The 16,710-nt window shown below is 37.0% G+C and overlaps 1 protein-coding gene across 1 annotated transcript in view; it reads left to right on the top strand.

Annotated features, from left to right (window-relative positions):
* Nucleotides 1-16,710, top strand: part of Usp25 (ubiquitin specific peptidase 25) — a 115,191-nt gene that overhangs the window by 66,444 nt on the left and 32,037 nt on the right. Inside the window, exons 9-16 of the mRNA XM_055617820.1 lie at nucleotides 1,398-1,471; nucleotides 5,045-5,193; nucleotides 8,031-8,158; nucleotides 8,482-8,577; nucleotides 9,587-9,748; nucleotides 10,552-10,778; nucleotides 13,869-13,939; nucleotides 15,063-15,291. Coding sequence (XP_055473795.1) covers nucleotides 1,398-1,471; nucleotides 5,045-5,193; nucleotides 8,031-8,158; nucleotides 8,482-8,577; nucleotides 9,587-9,748; nucleotides 10,552-10,778; nucleotides 13,869-13,939; nucleotides 15,063-15,291 — 1,136 coding nt within the window. The remainder of the gene's footprint in view (nucleotides 1-1,397; nucleotides 1,472-5,044; nucleotides 5,194-8,030; nucleotides 8,159-8,481; nucleotides 8,578-9,586; nucleotides 9,749-10,551; nucleotides 10,779-13,868; nucleotides 13,940-15,062; nucleotides 15,292-16,710) is intronic.

The raw sequence follows: 16,710 nt of genomic DNA on the forward strand, positions 1-16,710 counted from the left end.
CACTTCACTGGTGTGAGCAAGTTGCATAACTTGCCTTATTGTAGAGGGAGGGGGACACTTCACGCCCTTAGGGTGGCTGCTATCCAAACGATGCCAAATAATGTGAAGCCAGGGCCTTTGTGCAGTGTTGATGTAGGGAATAGTACAGCAGGCAAATAACACAGTGTGGTCGTTCTCCAAAGACTAGAAATAGTTGCCGTGTGATCTGCATCCTGTCTTGTAGACATGTGTACTAGTCAGTTGAAAACAGTGTCTGAAGCAGAATTTGTATTCCCATGCTCACGCAAGCTGTACTCCAGTGGCCAAATGCTCATTGTTAATTTGTGAACAAACAATAGTGTATTATTCAGCTTCCAATAAATGGGAATTCTGATCCTTCATGGATGGACCTTGAAGTCACATCAAGTGGAATTAAACTAATCATGTTCATTTTTGTATGAGACATCAAGCTGTCAAGTTCAAATTAACAGAAGCACATACAAGATGGGATTGCTGTAATAGCAAAGTGCCCCTTACATGTGCCTAAGATCTTGTGATGACCTGTGTAACACATTGAACAAGAGACTGGTGTTTTACTCTCTCTTCACAAGTTGGTTTTATTAATTTAAAGACAAAATATAATAAGAAAAATTTTATACAGCTGTGAATAGAGCAAAGTTTTTTTTACAGACCAGAATTAACAGTGTCTTTGAGAGGTGCATAATATAAGTCCTAAACAGAGAATATAAAAACCGCTGCTCTTCCTCATTTCCTTCAAACGAAAAAGGAACTGTGTTGTGGTGAGCAGCTTGGGACCTTGTGCAGATGACCGTACAAACTAACTGACCTTAGGAAAGGACGCCCGCACTACAGGCCTCTGTTTCAGAGCTGCGGCCTTTGCCTCCTTCACTGGTGGCAGTTGCTGCTGTAGTTTCTATCAGTTTTCTATGTAAACGGGACAAAAGGGTTTAAATGTTTTTTTGTTTGTTTTTTTTTTTTTTTAAGAAATATATTTGGGATGAACACCCCTTTATCTTCCCAGAAAAGGCTGTATTGTACAGGTTAAAAAAAGGATGAGATGGAAATGTATAGCGACAATAAGAAGAGCAAGTTCCTTGTGAGCGTAGCTGACTTCTCTCCTGAGTTGGCCCCTTGCAGTAACTCATTCAGCCCTCATATCCATCCTGCCAGCTCAATTACTGTAATTATCCTTAGCTGACAGGTGAAGAAATTGAAGAATAAATTTAAGTGCTTTGCCCAAGGTGACCCAATAAATAACAGAGCCCTGTGCGTGATAGTCATGCAAATGGTATCCTCTCATCATATACTGTTCCTTCTAATAGTTCTTTTTATGTTTTTTCAGATATTTATAGGTCTGAGAGTTATAAGCATATTTATTTCTTTTAAACATGCCTTAGGGATGAAGAAAAGCCAAAGAACCCTATGGTAGAGTTGTTCTACGGAAGATTCCTAGCTGTGGGAATGCTGGAAGGTAAAGTTGCCTGTTTCCTTTTATTATGAGTCAAGGTGTGTTCTAATGGCTCTTCCGTCTTGACTGTGTTTATTGGTGGTCTTTACTTGTAACTGGCTCTACTCTGCTGGTAGCTCTTTCCCAGCTAATCCTTTGCCCAGAGAGCTGAGACCTGACTAACTTCATGTGTTCACCCTGCACTTCCTTTTCTCTCATTTCTCCCTTCAGTAAGTGGGTCTTTGTGACAGACAGCTGATGCGGTGTTAAAAGTTTATGATTTTCAAGTATGTCACAATCTGGATTTTAATATTAGAGATCTTCAACCCAAGGAATTAGCTCAGTGGTAGAGTGGAAGTAAACGTTTCCATCCTGAATCCCTGCTGAAAAGGGGAGGGAGAAGAAAAAGAGGCGCAACAACTCAACCAAACATCAGCAGATTTTCCATAATTAGAAACCTCACAGATCTCGAAACATTTATGGCCTCAGGCAGCTCACACACCGAACTTGCAGCCTGTGCTGGAGTTGAATAGCAGTCATGGTATGATATTCACTTTTTGATATTTGAATTCAACAACTCTGCATTGAGTGTTTCAGGGTCATTATACTATCCTTACACATTTTCAAGAAATGAAAGTATTTTTCTTTTGAATATAAGCTAAGAGAGATTCTCCTCATTGTCTGCTACATACTTTTAAAAATTAGACCTCTTAAATTTCTGTTTTATTTTTCTAATAAGGGAGGAGTCAGGATCATTAAATGTAAGTTTTTCTAATCTTTGATTCTGAGTTATAAACCTTAGAGAAAAATCCCACATCACAGAGAATTTTTTTCACATTGCTCAAAGTATAGCAATTAAGAAATTGTCTTTCTGTACTGTCCTGAATAGGGCAGATACAAACAGCATGTTAGCCATTTAGAAGGTAAAAGGAAGATGAGTGCATTGTGAGTGAACTCTTTTATGCAGTATGTTACATAAGCCTTCTTAGTTCTATGTTCTGACTCAGCACAAGTAGGAGTAGGAAAATCAGGAAGTAAGTCTAAGCAGGTTTGGATTGGGCATATTTCTACTTGAACTGTATTTGTTAGAGTGAAATAAGTTTAGAGCACTTTTCCTGCCATGTTTTCGGTTCTCATCCTCACACTCTGTTTTATTCCAGTGATCCCTCGCAGCCAAAGTGCTGTTGCTTTGCTAACACCCATGCAGAGTGCCCTCAGCATATGCAGAAGTTCTGTTCCAGTGACCTAACTTTTGCTCCTCTCAGGCCTTTGCTGTACACACTCCCCTTTTCCTTCTGGTGTTCATCAATATCACTCTTACAAACACCTAAATCTGCCTTTTGCCCCATTCCCTCTGGCACCAACTCCCTGACTATCCTGACTCCTGTAAAACTCTTCACCGTCCCCTCCATATACTGATTACCTGAGTGTTGCTGAGTAAAACTTAGACAAGAAGATGGTTTTAAGAGCCCATGACTTCGCACTGATATTACAGAAATCTGAACCCTGGGGTTAAAGGAAGGACTTCAGAAGTGAACTCAAGGCACTTACACTTTTAACCTCACCTGGGAACAGTCTTCTCTCCATTTCCTCAGGAACTATTTTTATTTCCCTACTCATTTCAAGTCTAGATTTCTGTTGTTGTTTGCTTGTTTTTTGGTCTTTTCAATCTCTGAGAAACATCTTTCTAATTTTGATGGAGTTATTTTGAGGCCTGTGAAGTCTACCCAACACTCTGAATTAAATTTCTTAATTTTTTTTTTTTTTTTGAAGAAAATGCTTCCCTCTGTTTATGGGCTTCAGCACCATATTCTTGTCATCACCCTCTTTATAAAATAAATATAGAAGACCATGCTTCTATGCTCTAGAGTCTGTATTCACTCTCTTTCCTGAGTCTTTAACTTCTTTCTCTCCCTGTGGTTCACCTCAGTATTTTCATGTGTTCCACTGTACTTCATATCACAAAAATTAAAAAGAGAACATGTCTGATATTCTTTTTTTCTAAGCATGGATTCCTACTTATAGGTAAGCCCCTTGTGTAGTGAGGAGATAGCTTCCATAGTTTGTACATGTGTTGCTTTAGTTGCTGGCATCACAATTCTGGAAAAAAAAAAGCATACCTTGTAAGATTATTGATTTCCTAGCTATGAGCAAATGCACAGAATGCAGTTCAGTTCTTTCGCTGAATCATTGTTAAGGCATTAGGCATTGGCTCTTTCTTCTCTTATTTATCTTGCCTCTTTCTTAAAAACAAATTTCTGTAGCCTCTGGAACATTACATTAATTTGGCTTTTTTCTGCCTATGTGAGCACTTAGGAGGTGTGTGTGTGTGTGTGTGTGTGTGTGTGTGTGTGTGTGTGGTGTCTGTATTTCTTATTGTATGTGAAGGTAGGTCCCTTGGGGCTTGCTATAAGCTTCCTTCCCTCTGTACAGTTCTGTAGGCAGTCTTATTCCCCACCATGATATTGTGCTATTAGTAAGTCAGAGGTTCAGAAATACTTACATCCATCTCCTGAAATGGAAATCTTCTGGCCACTCTGAACCAGTGATTTTTACTGCTCCAGAACAGAGAGAGGAAGTAGTTCTAGACCTATGCATTCAGTGACTAGGAACCATCCATTGTCCATGGGAGAGATTTGGGTCTCTCTAATCCTCCTCTTCTTACTTAGCATCTGCATCCTGTCTACAAGCCGGCCATGTAGGCCCTGGTCATACTTCATTTTGTGTATTAGTGTAAGTGTGTGTTTCTACCAAAGCAAGCCATAGGAGCTTCTGATTCTAGAGCTCATGGGTATGACTGCGCTGTGTTTCTATTTTGCTGAAAATTCTAATCAGGATTGGAAGATATAACTCTTGACCTCTACCTAACTACATTATGAACATTATTAACTACATTAAGAACAACTCTAAGTTGTTCTTATCTTCTTTTTTTTCCTTAAACATGCCAAGTGTATGAGCCTTAATACAGTTCAGTTGTTCCTTGTTCCAAAAATGCCCAACAACCCTAAAATCTGGCCTCATTAACATCTACTCACTGTTTAAGTTCAAGTCTCAATTCATTGCCCGTGGGAGACTTCATTGCCCTACTATCTATTTTATTGTACTTTTATTCAATATTTTGTTGTCCTACTGAATAATCAGTTGGTTTAGGACAAGACATGTGTCTCTGTGATGTTTTCCAGTAAAGCAAATTACTGTCACACACAGATACACATACATGTAAATTTATATGTGCATATATACAAACAACTAGTGTTAGCACAATATTTTTCCTTGAGAGCTCATATACATACGAGTTATAATTACTGTCTCTGCCTAGGCGTGAATGAATTCACATGCACATATGTATATGCCTGTAGAAAAACTCTTTTAACCCATTGTCATGCGTATGAATGTGTGTGTGTGTGTGTGTGTGTGTGTGTCTGTGTGTGTGTGTGTGTCTAGGAAAGCTCAACTCACCCATTCTTCTCTGGACAACAGTCACTGGCGCTTTTTCAGGTTCATGAAAGAATCTACATATATCATATATACGCTTAATTTTAGTAGCTGAAAAGCCAAATTGAGGAACATTAATTAACTTCTCCAACCATTCTATAGGAAAAAAATTTGAAAACACTGAAATGTTTGGTCAGTATCCACTTCAGGTCAACGGGTTCAAAGACCTGCACGAGTGCCTGGAAGCTGCAATGATTGAAGGAGAGATCGAATCCTTACATTCAGATAACTCGGGAAGGTCAGGCCAAGAGGTGAGTTCATCATTTTCATGATCTTCTTCCTTCTCATTCTCTTTTAAATGGCCTGATGCAAATTTAATATTCTAATTACATAGCTGCTAGTGACAGAGAAAATACTCAAAATACGTTTGCTTTTAATTGCGATAATTTAGACATATTTGTGAAACTTGTACAGAACATACAATATGTAATTTATGTTAGTTTCTAATTCTAAATTTTTTGTCTATTTACTTTTGTTCTTGTTCTCCACCTTGAGGCCATCATGTAGTATGTTATGATAGGCCATTGAGGTAGTAGTTAGCAGCATGGTAGGCAAATTATAAAAGAAAACATTGGTCAGTTTTTACATAAGCAAATGTTAGTTTATAAACACATGTTCCTGGGATTTGTCTGGTTGGATATATCAAAGCACCTTCCTATCGAGCAGGCATGCCTGGTCTTATGAGATTATTAGTTGATTGTGTAAGGTAAGATGGAAGATTCTACCTTTTTTCATGAAAGAACTAATTTTAAAACAGCCCCAAACCTGTTTCTCTACATTGCATATTTAATTTCCAAACCCAACAGTTTACTTCTTTCCTTAGTACCATCCATGTATCTATCTATCTGTGTCAACTACCATAGAAAACAGGAGAAGTCATTATCTTCCAAATCAGTCACTGTGAAGCACGATTGATATCTGAGCATAAGTTCCATATATATGGATGTATGGATCTTTATCTGTGTTGTTTCCTGTTACATTCTTAGTGGGTAGGAGAGTGATTGCAAATAACAAATAGGATAATTTATGTAAAGTGTCTCAGATATTACGAAACAATTTGGAGTTACCAAACAGCTGCTTAAAAAGTACAAAACTATGCTGGGCTATTGGTACATGCTTTCAATCCCAGCACTAGAAAGTCTGAGGCAGGAAGATCGTGAGTTCAAGGTTAGCCTGGGGTCTAGTGAGTATCTGTTCACGAGTTACAGAAAATGCTCAGAAGATCCCTTATCACAGTTTGGCTCACCTCATTTTTTCCCAGCCACTGTAGGTTTCATCAGTTAAAACTTGTAATAAGTTAGTTGGAAAGATGATATTTAAAGTAGTGAGGTAAAGTATGAAAGTAACTATTCTAAAAGTATACCTGCCTGTTTGTATATCACAAAATGGTTGTGGAATATTATCCTAAGGAATCAATCAGAAATTTGTTTATGAGAGAGCAGGGACAATGTTTTAATTTCATCTCACATTAGCTATGGGAAAGAACTAAAGGGAGTGGCTGGAGAGGTGTCTCAGAAGGTAACAGCATGGGGTGCTGTTCTAGAGGACCTGGGTTCAGCTCCAAGCCCCCATGTCTAGAAACTCAACACCCTCATGTCACTACATCTCCAGGGAATCCAATGCCTTCTGCTGTACAGCAGGCCCCGTGTGACACACACACGTGTGCATGCATACACACACACACACACACACACACACACACACACACAAATAAAAATGAAAATAAATCTTGAAGGACTATGCCACATGCTGTGATATGACCTTTATCTTTTAAATCTTTATATGCTTATTATAGTAGGTCTTTAGACAGAACCTTACTCATATTCAATTCAGGTAACTTCAGCTGAGCCAATAATCATTGCTACCTGGGGAGGAATAAAGAGCAACAGTAAATATTTACTTTTTGTAGCTTTCCTTGGAGAAAAGTCACAGCATTAAGGTTCTAGAAGAGTCCTGCCATGTCTGTCCCTGAGCCAGGGCCGAGATGTAAGTTTGCGGGCACCCACTGCGGGGGTGCGGTGCCGTTTTGTGGCACTGGAAGCTATGGCCCCTGCAATGTCGGTACCGCACTTCCTTTAGTAGTCTCTTGTTGCATGACTCGTAAGTATAAATACCTTAAAGTATTTGTTTATGACTTTACACTTCTGAATTTGTTGTTTTGTGAATGTAACCATTCAAGTTTTTTGAGACAGGCACTTTGTGTAGCACTGGCTGCCCTGGACTCACTTTGTAGACCAGGCTGGCCTAGAACTCACAGAGATCCACCTGCTTCTGCCTCCCTGAGTGCTGGGATTACAGGTGTGCACCACTGCACCACGCTAACATTCATTTTTTTAAACAAATAGTATGCCTTTATAAAACTTGAAGTTGTTACATAAAAACAAGCTTTTTGAAATTTGGTTGAATTTCGTGCTTCATTTAACCATGGCCAAATTTTGTATCTAGCAAGGTGAGTGGGTAGGACATGCTCAGAGTAATAAGAAATTTAATTCATTAAACACTTTTGTAGAAAGTGTTTTATAGAAAGTATTTGTAGAAAGTATTTACAATTATAAACTTTGTTTGCTAATGAGAAAACTTTTTCAGAAGATAGTATAATTTGCAGTTGTAAATTTCAAGGTAAAATAGGGAAAAAAAAGAAAAATCATGCAAAAATAGATAATGTTTTTCCATTTTTAGGATGAAAACAGTGAACATTTGTGCCAGATAAGTATTCTTCCCTTTGAGTCAAGTCGTGGATTTCACAGTCTGGTTGATTTCAATAAATATCATTCAGCATGAGACTGAAGAAGGCAGAGCTCTTGAGTCTTAATGGAAATGAGCATCATTTTCTTCTAGTTAGGATTTCAAATGTGAACAATTATGGAAGGAGAGCAGTATGTAGATAAGACTTCCCTCTGTCTTCTTATGTGTCAGACTCACTCTTGGAATTTTCAAATACTGTGGAACCTTCTCAGAAAGAAGTTCTGTTGTAACAAAACCACTGTACACTCTCCTCTGTGGTGTTACATAGTGATGTCAGTGCCAGTATCATGTCATCATCCTTACCAGTGCAATGGAGAAAACTAACAGTGTTGTTCTCTTTCAGCATTGGTTTACTGAACTGCCACCTGTATTAACGTTTGAACTGTCAAGATTTGAATTTAATCAGGCATTGGGAAGACCAGAAAAAATTCACAATAAATTAGAATTTCCCCAAGTTTTATATCTGGACAGGTATGGTTTGTTCGACATATGGTGATTTTGCAACTGTTCAGTGAGCGAGGGAAGGATAACTGTACAGTAAAATCGTTACTTCCTTCAGGCGTGGGTTTAGAGATGCTTGGTGTGTTTGTCTTTGTGTTTGTTAAAGCAATACATTTGTTTCTCTTCTAAATATATGGATATAAATGTAAATTAGAAGGTTAAAATATTTTGTGTTTTATACTTGATATTTTATAAAATTTAAACTGGTCTTTTGTAGTGATAATTACATTTACCATTATATTTTTTATATATATTTGGAAATACTAATGATTGTTAATTCTTTCCCTGGTTAGGTATATGCACAGAAACAGAGAAATAACAAGAATTAAACGTGAAGAGATCAAGAGACTTAAAGATTACCTCACAGTATTACAACAAAGATTAGAGAGGTATTTTAAGTTTTATGAAATTTTGGCATGCAAGCATGTGTTTAGTGATGACCTAGATTTTTAATCTTACATATGCTTTAGCTAAGTTATAATTATTTTCTGAACTTCATTGCATCCTTAAGAGGCTTTAGATTATTATTTTAAAAGTTGAAATTAACTATATGATTATCAACGGCATATTCGACTGATGCTGTAAGTGGAACTAAGGAGTCTAACCTAGAGCTTGGGATTAATTTGTAGTAAAAGGAATGGCAACTGAGCGAGAGGATCCAAACACTCACCTCCCAAGAGTCCCAGTGATTCACCCAGGAATAAGCTGGGCAGTGAGGCAAGCTTAAGCAGCTCAGACAAGAATGACTGAAGTGAGGGCTATTGAGTACCAAAAGGGAGGGGCTATGTTTGCAGATGTTCTTTCAAATCACAATCATGCCTTATTAGGAAGCAGCATACAGTGAGGAATGTGGGTGCCATGCAGGCCAGATAAGTCTGCAAGCTGGAGTGTGCTTTGAGTAATCCCATGAGTAAATGAGTTCTTCTCATTTACCTTTAATGTGCACATTAATAATGTAAGATGTTGAGCGTGAACCTACCACCTTTCCAGTGAGTTTTAGTATTAAAAGGTGCATGTGTGAAGAGTGTTCAAGACATGAAAGAGGATAAAAGTGACTACCTTATTCCCAAGGCCCATGCAGGATGCAGGGAGGAGAATTTCTGCAGATGGTCCTCTCAGTTTGTCTTTGCACTGTTGGGCATCTTCGGTGCAGCCATCCACATGACTTTCAATTTTGATCAGCTGTGGTGTCCTTTCTGTCAGTTTCTCTTCCCACTGATACTCTTTCTGAGAACATTTAGTGCATTTCTCGAATGTATGTTCAGCTTCACCATCTTTAGTAGAAAACAAGCAAGTTTGGTTGCTGACATATTTTTTGATGTGTAGTCTTGTTTTATAAGACTTAATTAAAAATCAAATATGCTGACAATATAAAACATTTTTATATTTTACAAACAGATACTTAAGCTATGGTTCTGGTCCCAAAAGATTCCCACTGGTAGATGTTCTACAGTATGCATTGGAGTTTGCCTCCAGTAAGCCTGTTTGCACCTCTCCTGTTGATGATATCGATGCTAGTTCCTCAGCTAGTGGCTCCATACCATCACAGGCTTTTCCAAGGTAACATTTCCCTACTCCAGGTTGTATCCTATAGTGCATTCAAGCAGGGTTTTATGGAGTGTACATGTGATTAACTGCAAGAAAACTTTTTTTTGAAGTAAGTTCACTTAGAAAATTGGTCTTTATTATTTCAGTAGGTCTGTGCTTATTAATTGGAATCTTCATATATTTTTCTCTGCTCAGAATTTTACTTTGCAATATTTTGGTCTGTAGCTTTTGAATCTTTTATGATATGTCAAGTATTGCTTTTAGAGCAAAGTTTATTTCTGGTAATGTAAGTTGGAATTAACAGGAGATCTTTAGTTAGAGTATAAATTAGATCTTCATTTAAAAATAATAGGGAGGAGCAGTCCTGCTAGGCCACAGAGGAGGACTTTGCAGCCAGTCCTGAAGATACCTGATAAAACAGGGTCAGATGAAAGGGGAGGAGGTCCTCCCCAATCAGTGGACTTGGAAAGGGGCAGGGAGGAGATGAGGGAGGGAGGGTGGGGTTGGTAAGGGATGAGGGAGTGGGATACAGCTGGGATACAGAGTTAATAAAATGTAACTAATAATAAAAATAAAAAACAATAATAAATAAGACATTCTTAACTTTAAAGCCACAGTTTCATCCTTATAAGAGTTTAGTGCTCATGTCCTAATTGTCTCATCAGGCTATTAGATCAGTTCATGTATTTTTTAGGACCATTTCCTCTTGAAGTGTTGAGAGAGTGATGCTGTCTGTGTAGTATTTCCCTGGTGTTTGAGTCTTGAAGTTTAATTAGTAGTGTATTAAAACACAGCATTTGTATTTGAAAACACAGCACAGCAGAACAGCAGGGAACCCCTGCTTCAGAACTGCCCAGCTCTTCACCTGCATCAGGTGCTGCCCTGGCACTGAGGTCAGTGATACACAAACCATTCACCCAGTCTCGGATACCTCCGGATTTGCCCATGCATCCTGCGCCGAGGCACATAACTGAAGAAGAACTGTCTGTGCTGGAGAGCTGTTTACATCGCTGGAGAACAGAAATAGAAAATGACACACGAGGTAAGAAGCTTGCACAGTGTAGCTGTTGTCACTTCAGAGGATATTGTATGCCGACAGGAAAAATCACTTGAGGGTTTTAGTTACAACCACTAGTATTTTTTAAAAAAACCTTTTTTGAAAATTTTTTTTGTGAGAGAAACTGATCTGACTCTCCATTTTTTATGCTGTTTGTGTCAGATTCACAGGGATCAAAAGAGTTTCCCCAGATTACTTAGCTGATTAATGATGTAACAGATGGTCTGATTTGCTAGTGTAGTGTTCTAAATTTATATCAAGCTGGTATTCACAGTTACTTAATTGGTGAAATGTCATAGAGCCTCAGAATTTGTGCTTACCAGTTCTGCCTTCCTCTGATGTTTGCATAATGAACACGAAATAACTGTTTTTCTTTAGTTGTAAACATTTAAAGAGCAATTTTTAAAAATTTTGTTTGCTTTTTTGAAATTGTACTTGAGATTGAAACTGGAGGTCTAGTCATGTGAGAGATGCTGATCTCCATCTCCAGCTTTGGTGTTCAATCTGATCTAACAGATTTGCAGATATGATCCAAGGACCCAATGCCAGTATATAGGAGATTTTCAGGTGGTATACAGCAAAATAAGGATTTTATGTGTGAGAGTGTGTATTGATGAACAGAAATACTGCTGAGTAATTTGTCTTTCTTGAAAGAAACTTTTTATTTTGAACTCATTTATTTTTCTGTTAAAATGAACTTTTTTATTTTAATGAAATAATATTTCATGGTAGAATATATTATGGTCATTTTTCATGTCAAAATATATCCTAATAACTCTAAATTTAAACTAGAAAGAATACATGAATTTTTATTTTATAATAAAAACATGAAGTTACAAACAACACTAGTCTTACGGTAAACAGCCAAATTGACTCCTTATGGTTAAGTGTGAGTAAGGAACAGTCACAGTTTAATAGTGTAAATAATTGTATTGTTAGCCTTAGTAACTAGACAGTTTGTGTTAATACTGTACATATATAAAACAACTTTCCATATTAGAACTCGCTAACGTTAATTAAGCATCGTGTTTATTGAATGCAGTGTTAAGTGTCAGATAAGTTTCTCCTCGACATCACAGACTGTTTCATAAGTTTACATTCAGAAATGTGGACACTAATAAACTTTTGACAATAAGGCTCTACATAAAGGGAGAAAATAAATGAAAAAAAACTTGAAATAATATAAAAACAGACACATGAAGGTTAATAACCACAAGTGTCACAGAGGAATGAGATTGGCCACTTTAGTTCACAGTGGCATGAGTAACTAAGTAAAATATCTTTTTGAGTAGACAAACTGGAGGTACCCTACCTGGAAGACGATGATGAGTTCAGTCTTGGGTCGTTTTTGATAGAGCAGTTTGAGGAACATTCATGTCATAAGATTTTGAGCATATCATACTAGAGTCAGGAAAGACTAAGTCACCCATGCTACTTGTTTTCTGTCTTTAATTCCTACTGATACAATATACTAACGTTGATTTTTAAGCTGTTGTGTAGCATTCTAACATACAGACATAACATTTAATATCCAGGCATTAGCAGCAAAAAGTGTTGGACTATTACACTGTTACATAAATATATATGTATATACATTACATATGTATGTGCATAATATTCTTCAGTAAATAGAGTATATTTTTACCACACCCCTTTTTAGCTAAAGTGCATGTTTTAAATTTTGGCTCTGTTTTAAAATAGTTCCGTGTAAGAGAGTACTCTCAGGATTTTCCCAAACCCTGAGTGTATTTTATTCTCTCTGGAGTAGTTGGGGTAGGGGGTCATAAATGACATTTCAGTGTCTTGATTTGCTTTTCCTTAATTATGAGTCCACTAAATGTTTGTGTTTTAAAAAATGTCTTATTTAATTTCATTTTCCTATTTTGTAAACATTTTTGGACAGTTTCATGTCAAACGCAAAATACTGAAAGTATTATACATATTATTTATCCCTTGTAACAATTTGTGAAGCCGGCCCTTTACCCATTCCTTTATATTAAGTAAATTTTGTAATTCTTATTGCTTAAAAGAAATCATACTAATTAAACTTTTTTGCCTACAATACATGTTATAGATATTATTTTCCCAGTTTATCATTTGGCCTTTATGCTGGGTTTTGTTTTGTTATTTTTCTTTACTTTTTATTTGTATGTGTGAGTGTTTTCCTTCTATTTATGTTGGTGCATAGGTTGTGTGCCAACTGATGAGGCCTGGGGAGGCCAGATGTAGGCACTAAACCCCCTAGGATTACAGATAGTAAGCCGCCATGTGTGCTAGGAATTGAACCCATGTCCTCTGGAAGAGCAACTAGTGCTCTTAACCACTGTGCTGTGTTTGTAGCCCTTGTTTTGTTTTTATGATATTAATTAAAGTTTTAAATGTTTGTAAGTGGTTGCTCTTACATTTTTCCTTTATAATTTCTTCATTTTCTATCAGGCTAAAGTAGATCTTCCTAGAGTTTGAAGTTACTTTTGGTTGTAGCCTTTCTAGTTTCTTGATTCTCTCCAACTGATTAATAGTATGTAATGATTACGTGATATTTTAATGTATTGATAGTTACTTACATTATTCAGACTTTAAAATTATGAAATAATATAGCTTTGAACACTGAGTTTTATAGAATTTTTTCTTACTGTAAGTAGAAATACTGGGGAATGGAAGTTCTGTGATTATATTATTTTTCCCTTAGTTATTTTAGTGTTCCAGTAACTTTTTTGTATACCAATACGTAGTGGATTTTTTCCATACATTCTCTAGTACTATCTCTGTATGTACAGGGTGGTGAGCTTTAACATTCCTTGAAAGCTTTCTGTAGAGACTTGAGTGCAGCTTGATTTTCTTGGCTCTTCATATTCCTAGGTGAGTCATATTATTTTTCTTTTTGTATTTTAAACTATCTTTGTACTGAACATCTCATTTCACACAGACTCTAATGGTAGCATCTTAAAGAATAGTTTAGGAAACTTTTCTTCTTCTCTAGTGTGATTATAAGAAAACTTTGATCCCTCTCTTATTAGTCTCGGTAGAAATCCAGGTGACATTTATCATCCATTAAGTCACATCTTATATCCGTAGATCTGCAGGAAAGCATATCCAGAATCCATCGAACAATTGAACTTATGTACTCTGACAAATCCATGATCCAAGTAAGTGAAAGCTTAGCTGATAATCATTGTCAGAACTGTTGACATACTCGCTAATTCAGCTTCATATTATTTTTAAGGATTTACTTTATATTTATGTGTATATTAGTGCTGGTAGAGGCTAAAGCTGTTGCATGACTTTAGAACTGGAGGAACAGGTAATTGTGAACTGCTGGACGTGTTTCTGAGAATTAACTCAGGTCCTCTGGAAGAGCAACAAGAGCTCTTGACTGCTGAGCTATCCTACCAACTTTTCACCTTTATCCAATTTAATATTACCCTAATTCTTGTTACATATTGTGTCATGCAATTTGGATAAATTTTATTAAAATAAGCAATATATTTGGTATTAGAGTAATTAGAGTATAAACTAATGGGAAAAATTATGACAGAATTTTATAACAGATTTCCTTCATGCTGTACTTAGTTTACTCTTTTTTAAAGCTTACAAAAAAATTTACAATTTTCCAGCAACTTAATTTAAAAATTATGTCCACAGTGAGAAAATACATGACTATTTAAAGATACATAATTTTGGGGAGAAATTCTGAAGCTCAGTTAAACTCTAACATTGTCCTGGGAATGGTAGCACATGCTTCTAAACCAGCAGCTAGGATGTTGAGGCAGGTAGACATATGTGGGTTAGAGGGCAATGAGGATCACATAGGAAGTAACAGTTTCCAAACAGCACCAAAACATGAAAACTTACTCTGGATATGCATTGATTATGCAGTCTAGTTTTTTAGCGATGAGAATTGAGATGGCTGAGAGAAAAAGTGTGTATTAAATGATTATTGTACCTCCTTGGTTTTGTAGAAATAAGTAGTAGGTCAGTCACTAACATGCACAAAAGTATACTTTCAGATTTGAAAATTATTTTCTCCTACACATGTTTATATATTTCAGTTTATTTAATTTTTGTTTATCTTCCCTCTAGATAATTTTGCATGTTTTAGTTCTTTGTTCTGTTGTTTTTCTCAGAAAATTTAATCCTAGCTACTTTTACCTACTTAGAAACTGTGCCCCCAGTTTTTCTCAGATAGGTAGTTTTCAGGTTTCCTTGGCAAATGGTATAATAGACTGTATATTGCAATTCAGTTTGTTTGTTTTTTTCTTTCTGTGATAGGTCCCTTATCGCCTCCATGCTGTTTTAGTTCATGAAGGACAGGCTAATGCTGGCCACTACTGGGCATACATCTTTGACCATCGTGAGAGCAGGTGGATGAAGTACAATGATATTACTGTCACCAAGTCATCCTGGGAAGAATTAGTAAGGGACTCTTTTGGTGGTTATAGAAATGCCAGTGCATACTGTTTAATGTACATAAATGACAAGGCCCAATTCTTAATACAAGGTAAGAGGGTGCGCCGTCTCCATTGTTATTTAGAGTTTGCTTTTATTTTTTAATGTCTGAGTGATTTACTTGTATTCATGAAAGTGCATCGCATCGTTTAAGAGTCTGGTGCCTGTCCATCAGAAGATAGGAATGGCTGCTCTAGAAATGGAATACAGATGGTTGTTGTGAGGGCCATGTGGGTGTTAGGAAGTGAACCCAGGTCTTCAAGAGCAGCAAGTACTCTTAACTGCCGAGCTATGTCTCCAGCACCAGGGTGAGGCACTTTTGAAGATGGATTTTTATGTGACTATTTGACTATGTGATGATTTTACTCAGAAGGTGGAAAATTTGATTAAGAAGTATTCCCTCCTGACTGATGTGAAAAACTGGAATGAGGAAACAACACAACCTAAACTAGATTTCAGTAATGAGACATGAGCTGAGGCAGTCTCAGCTACATATCAAATGTAAGTCTGAGTGTGCTCCTCCACTGCGTGAGAGCTTGAGGTACTGCAGCTACATGTTGGCTGACATTTGATCCCTTAGCCTGTACAGAAGGCTTCAGTCTTCTGTCCTCTATCACTTTCTCCACTTTCACTCACCACCATTGTCCCCGCTGAATTTTATACATTTTACTGGCATTTGAACTGTACATCATCTCCTCTTGGAGTTTTTTTTTTTTTTTTTGTAACCTTCCAAAAACATTCATGTGTTCTCAAAACATCTGTATTCTAGTGTTTTTGGCTAGCCTTGCAAACTGTAATCTGTTTGGCTCAAAGCCAGAGTCTCTGTGACAATGTACTGTAGTCCCTGTATTTCTGTTATTCTAATACAGGCTTTCAATAAAGGAAAGCTAGATCTCCCTCAGTTGAAGAATAGATAAAGAAACTGTAGTCTGTTTACACAGTGGGATACTACTTAGCCTTTAAAAACAAGGAAATCATGAAATTTGCTGGCAAATGGATGGAACTAGAAAAGATTATCCTGAGTGAGGTAACACAGACCCAGAAAAACACACACGGTATATATTCACTTATAATCACATTTAATCATATAATACAGGATAGACATATTACAATGCACAAACTCCAAGAAGATAAGCCCGATGGGCATCTTAGGCTTCATGTGGGCTAGTTAGAGGAGTGGGAGATATCTCTGACACAGACTATGTTGCCTGCTGTTTTGATCACTTTCCCCTGATGGGACTTCCATATAAGGCCAAAGGAGAGGAAGATGAACTCAGTCCTCATGTGAAAAAATGAGCTGGGGTGTCTGGGTTGGGAGGTTCCCTATTCTGAAGACTAGGGAGAGGGAATGTGGGAGGAAAAGAGGGAGGGACCTAAATGTAAATTCAATTAATTAATAAAAGAAAGAAAGAAGGTAAGAAAGAGAGAAAGAAAGAAAACATCCCATGAAGGCTTGCTGAAGAGATACAGC

Source organism: Psammomys obesus, unplaced genomic scaffold (assembly GCF_907164565.1).
Source record: "Psammomys obesus unplaced genomic scaffold, mPsaObe1.curated_primary_1811, whole genome shotgun sequence".
In the NCBI taxonomy this organism is placed as follows: domain Eukaryota; kingdom Metazoa; phylum Chordata; class Mammalia; order Rodentia; family Muridae; genus Psammomys; species Psammomys obesus.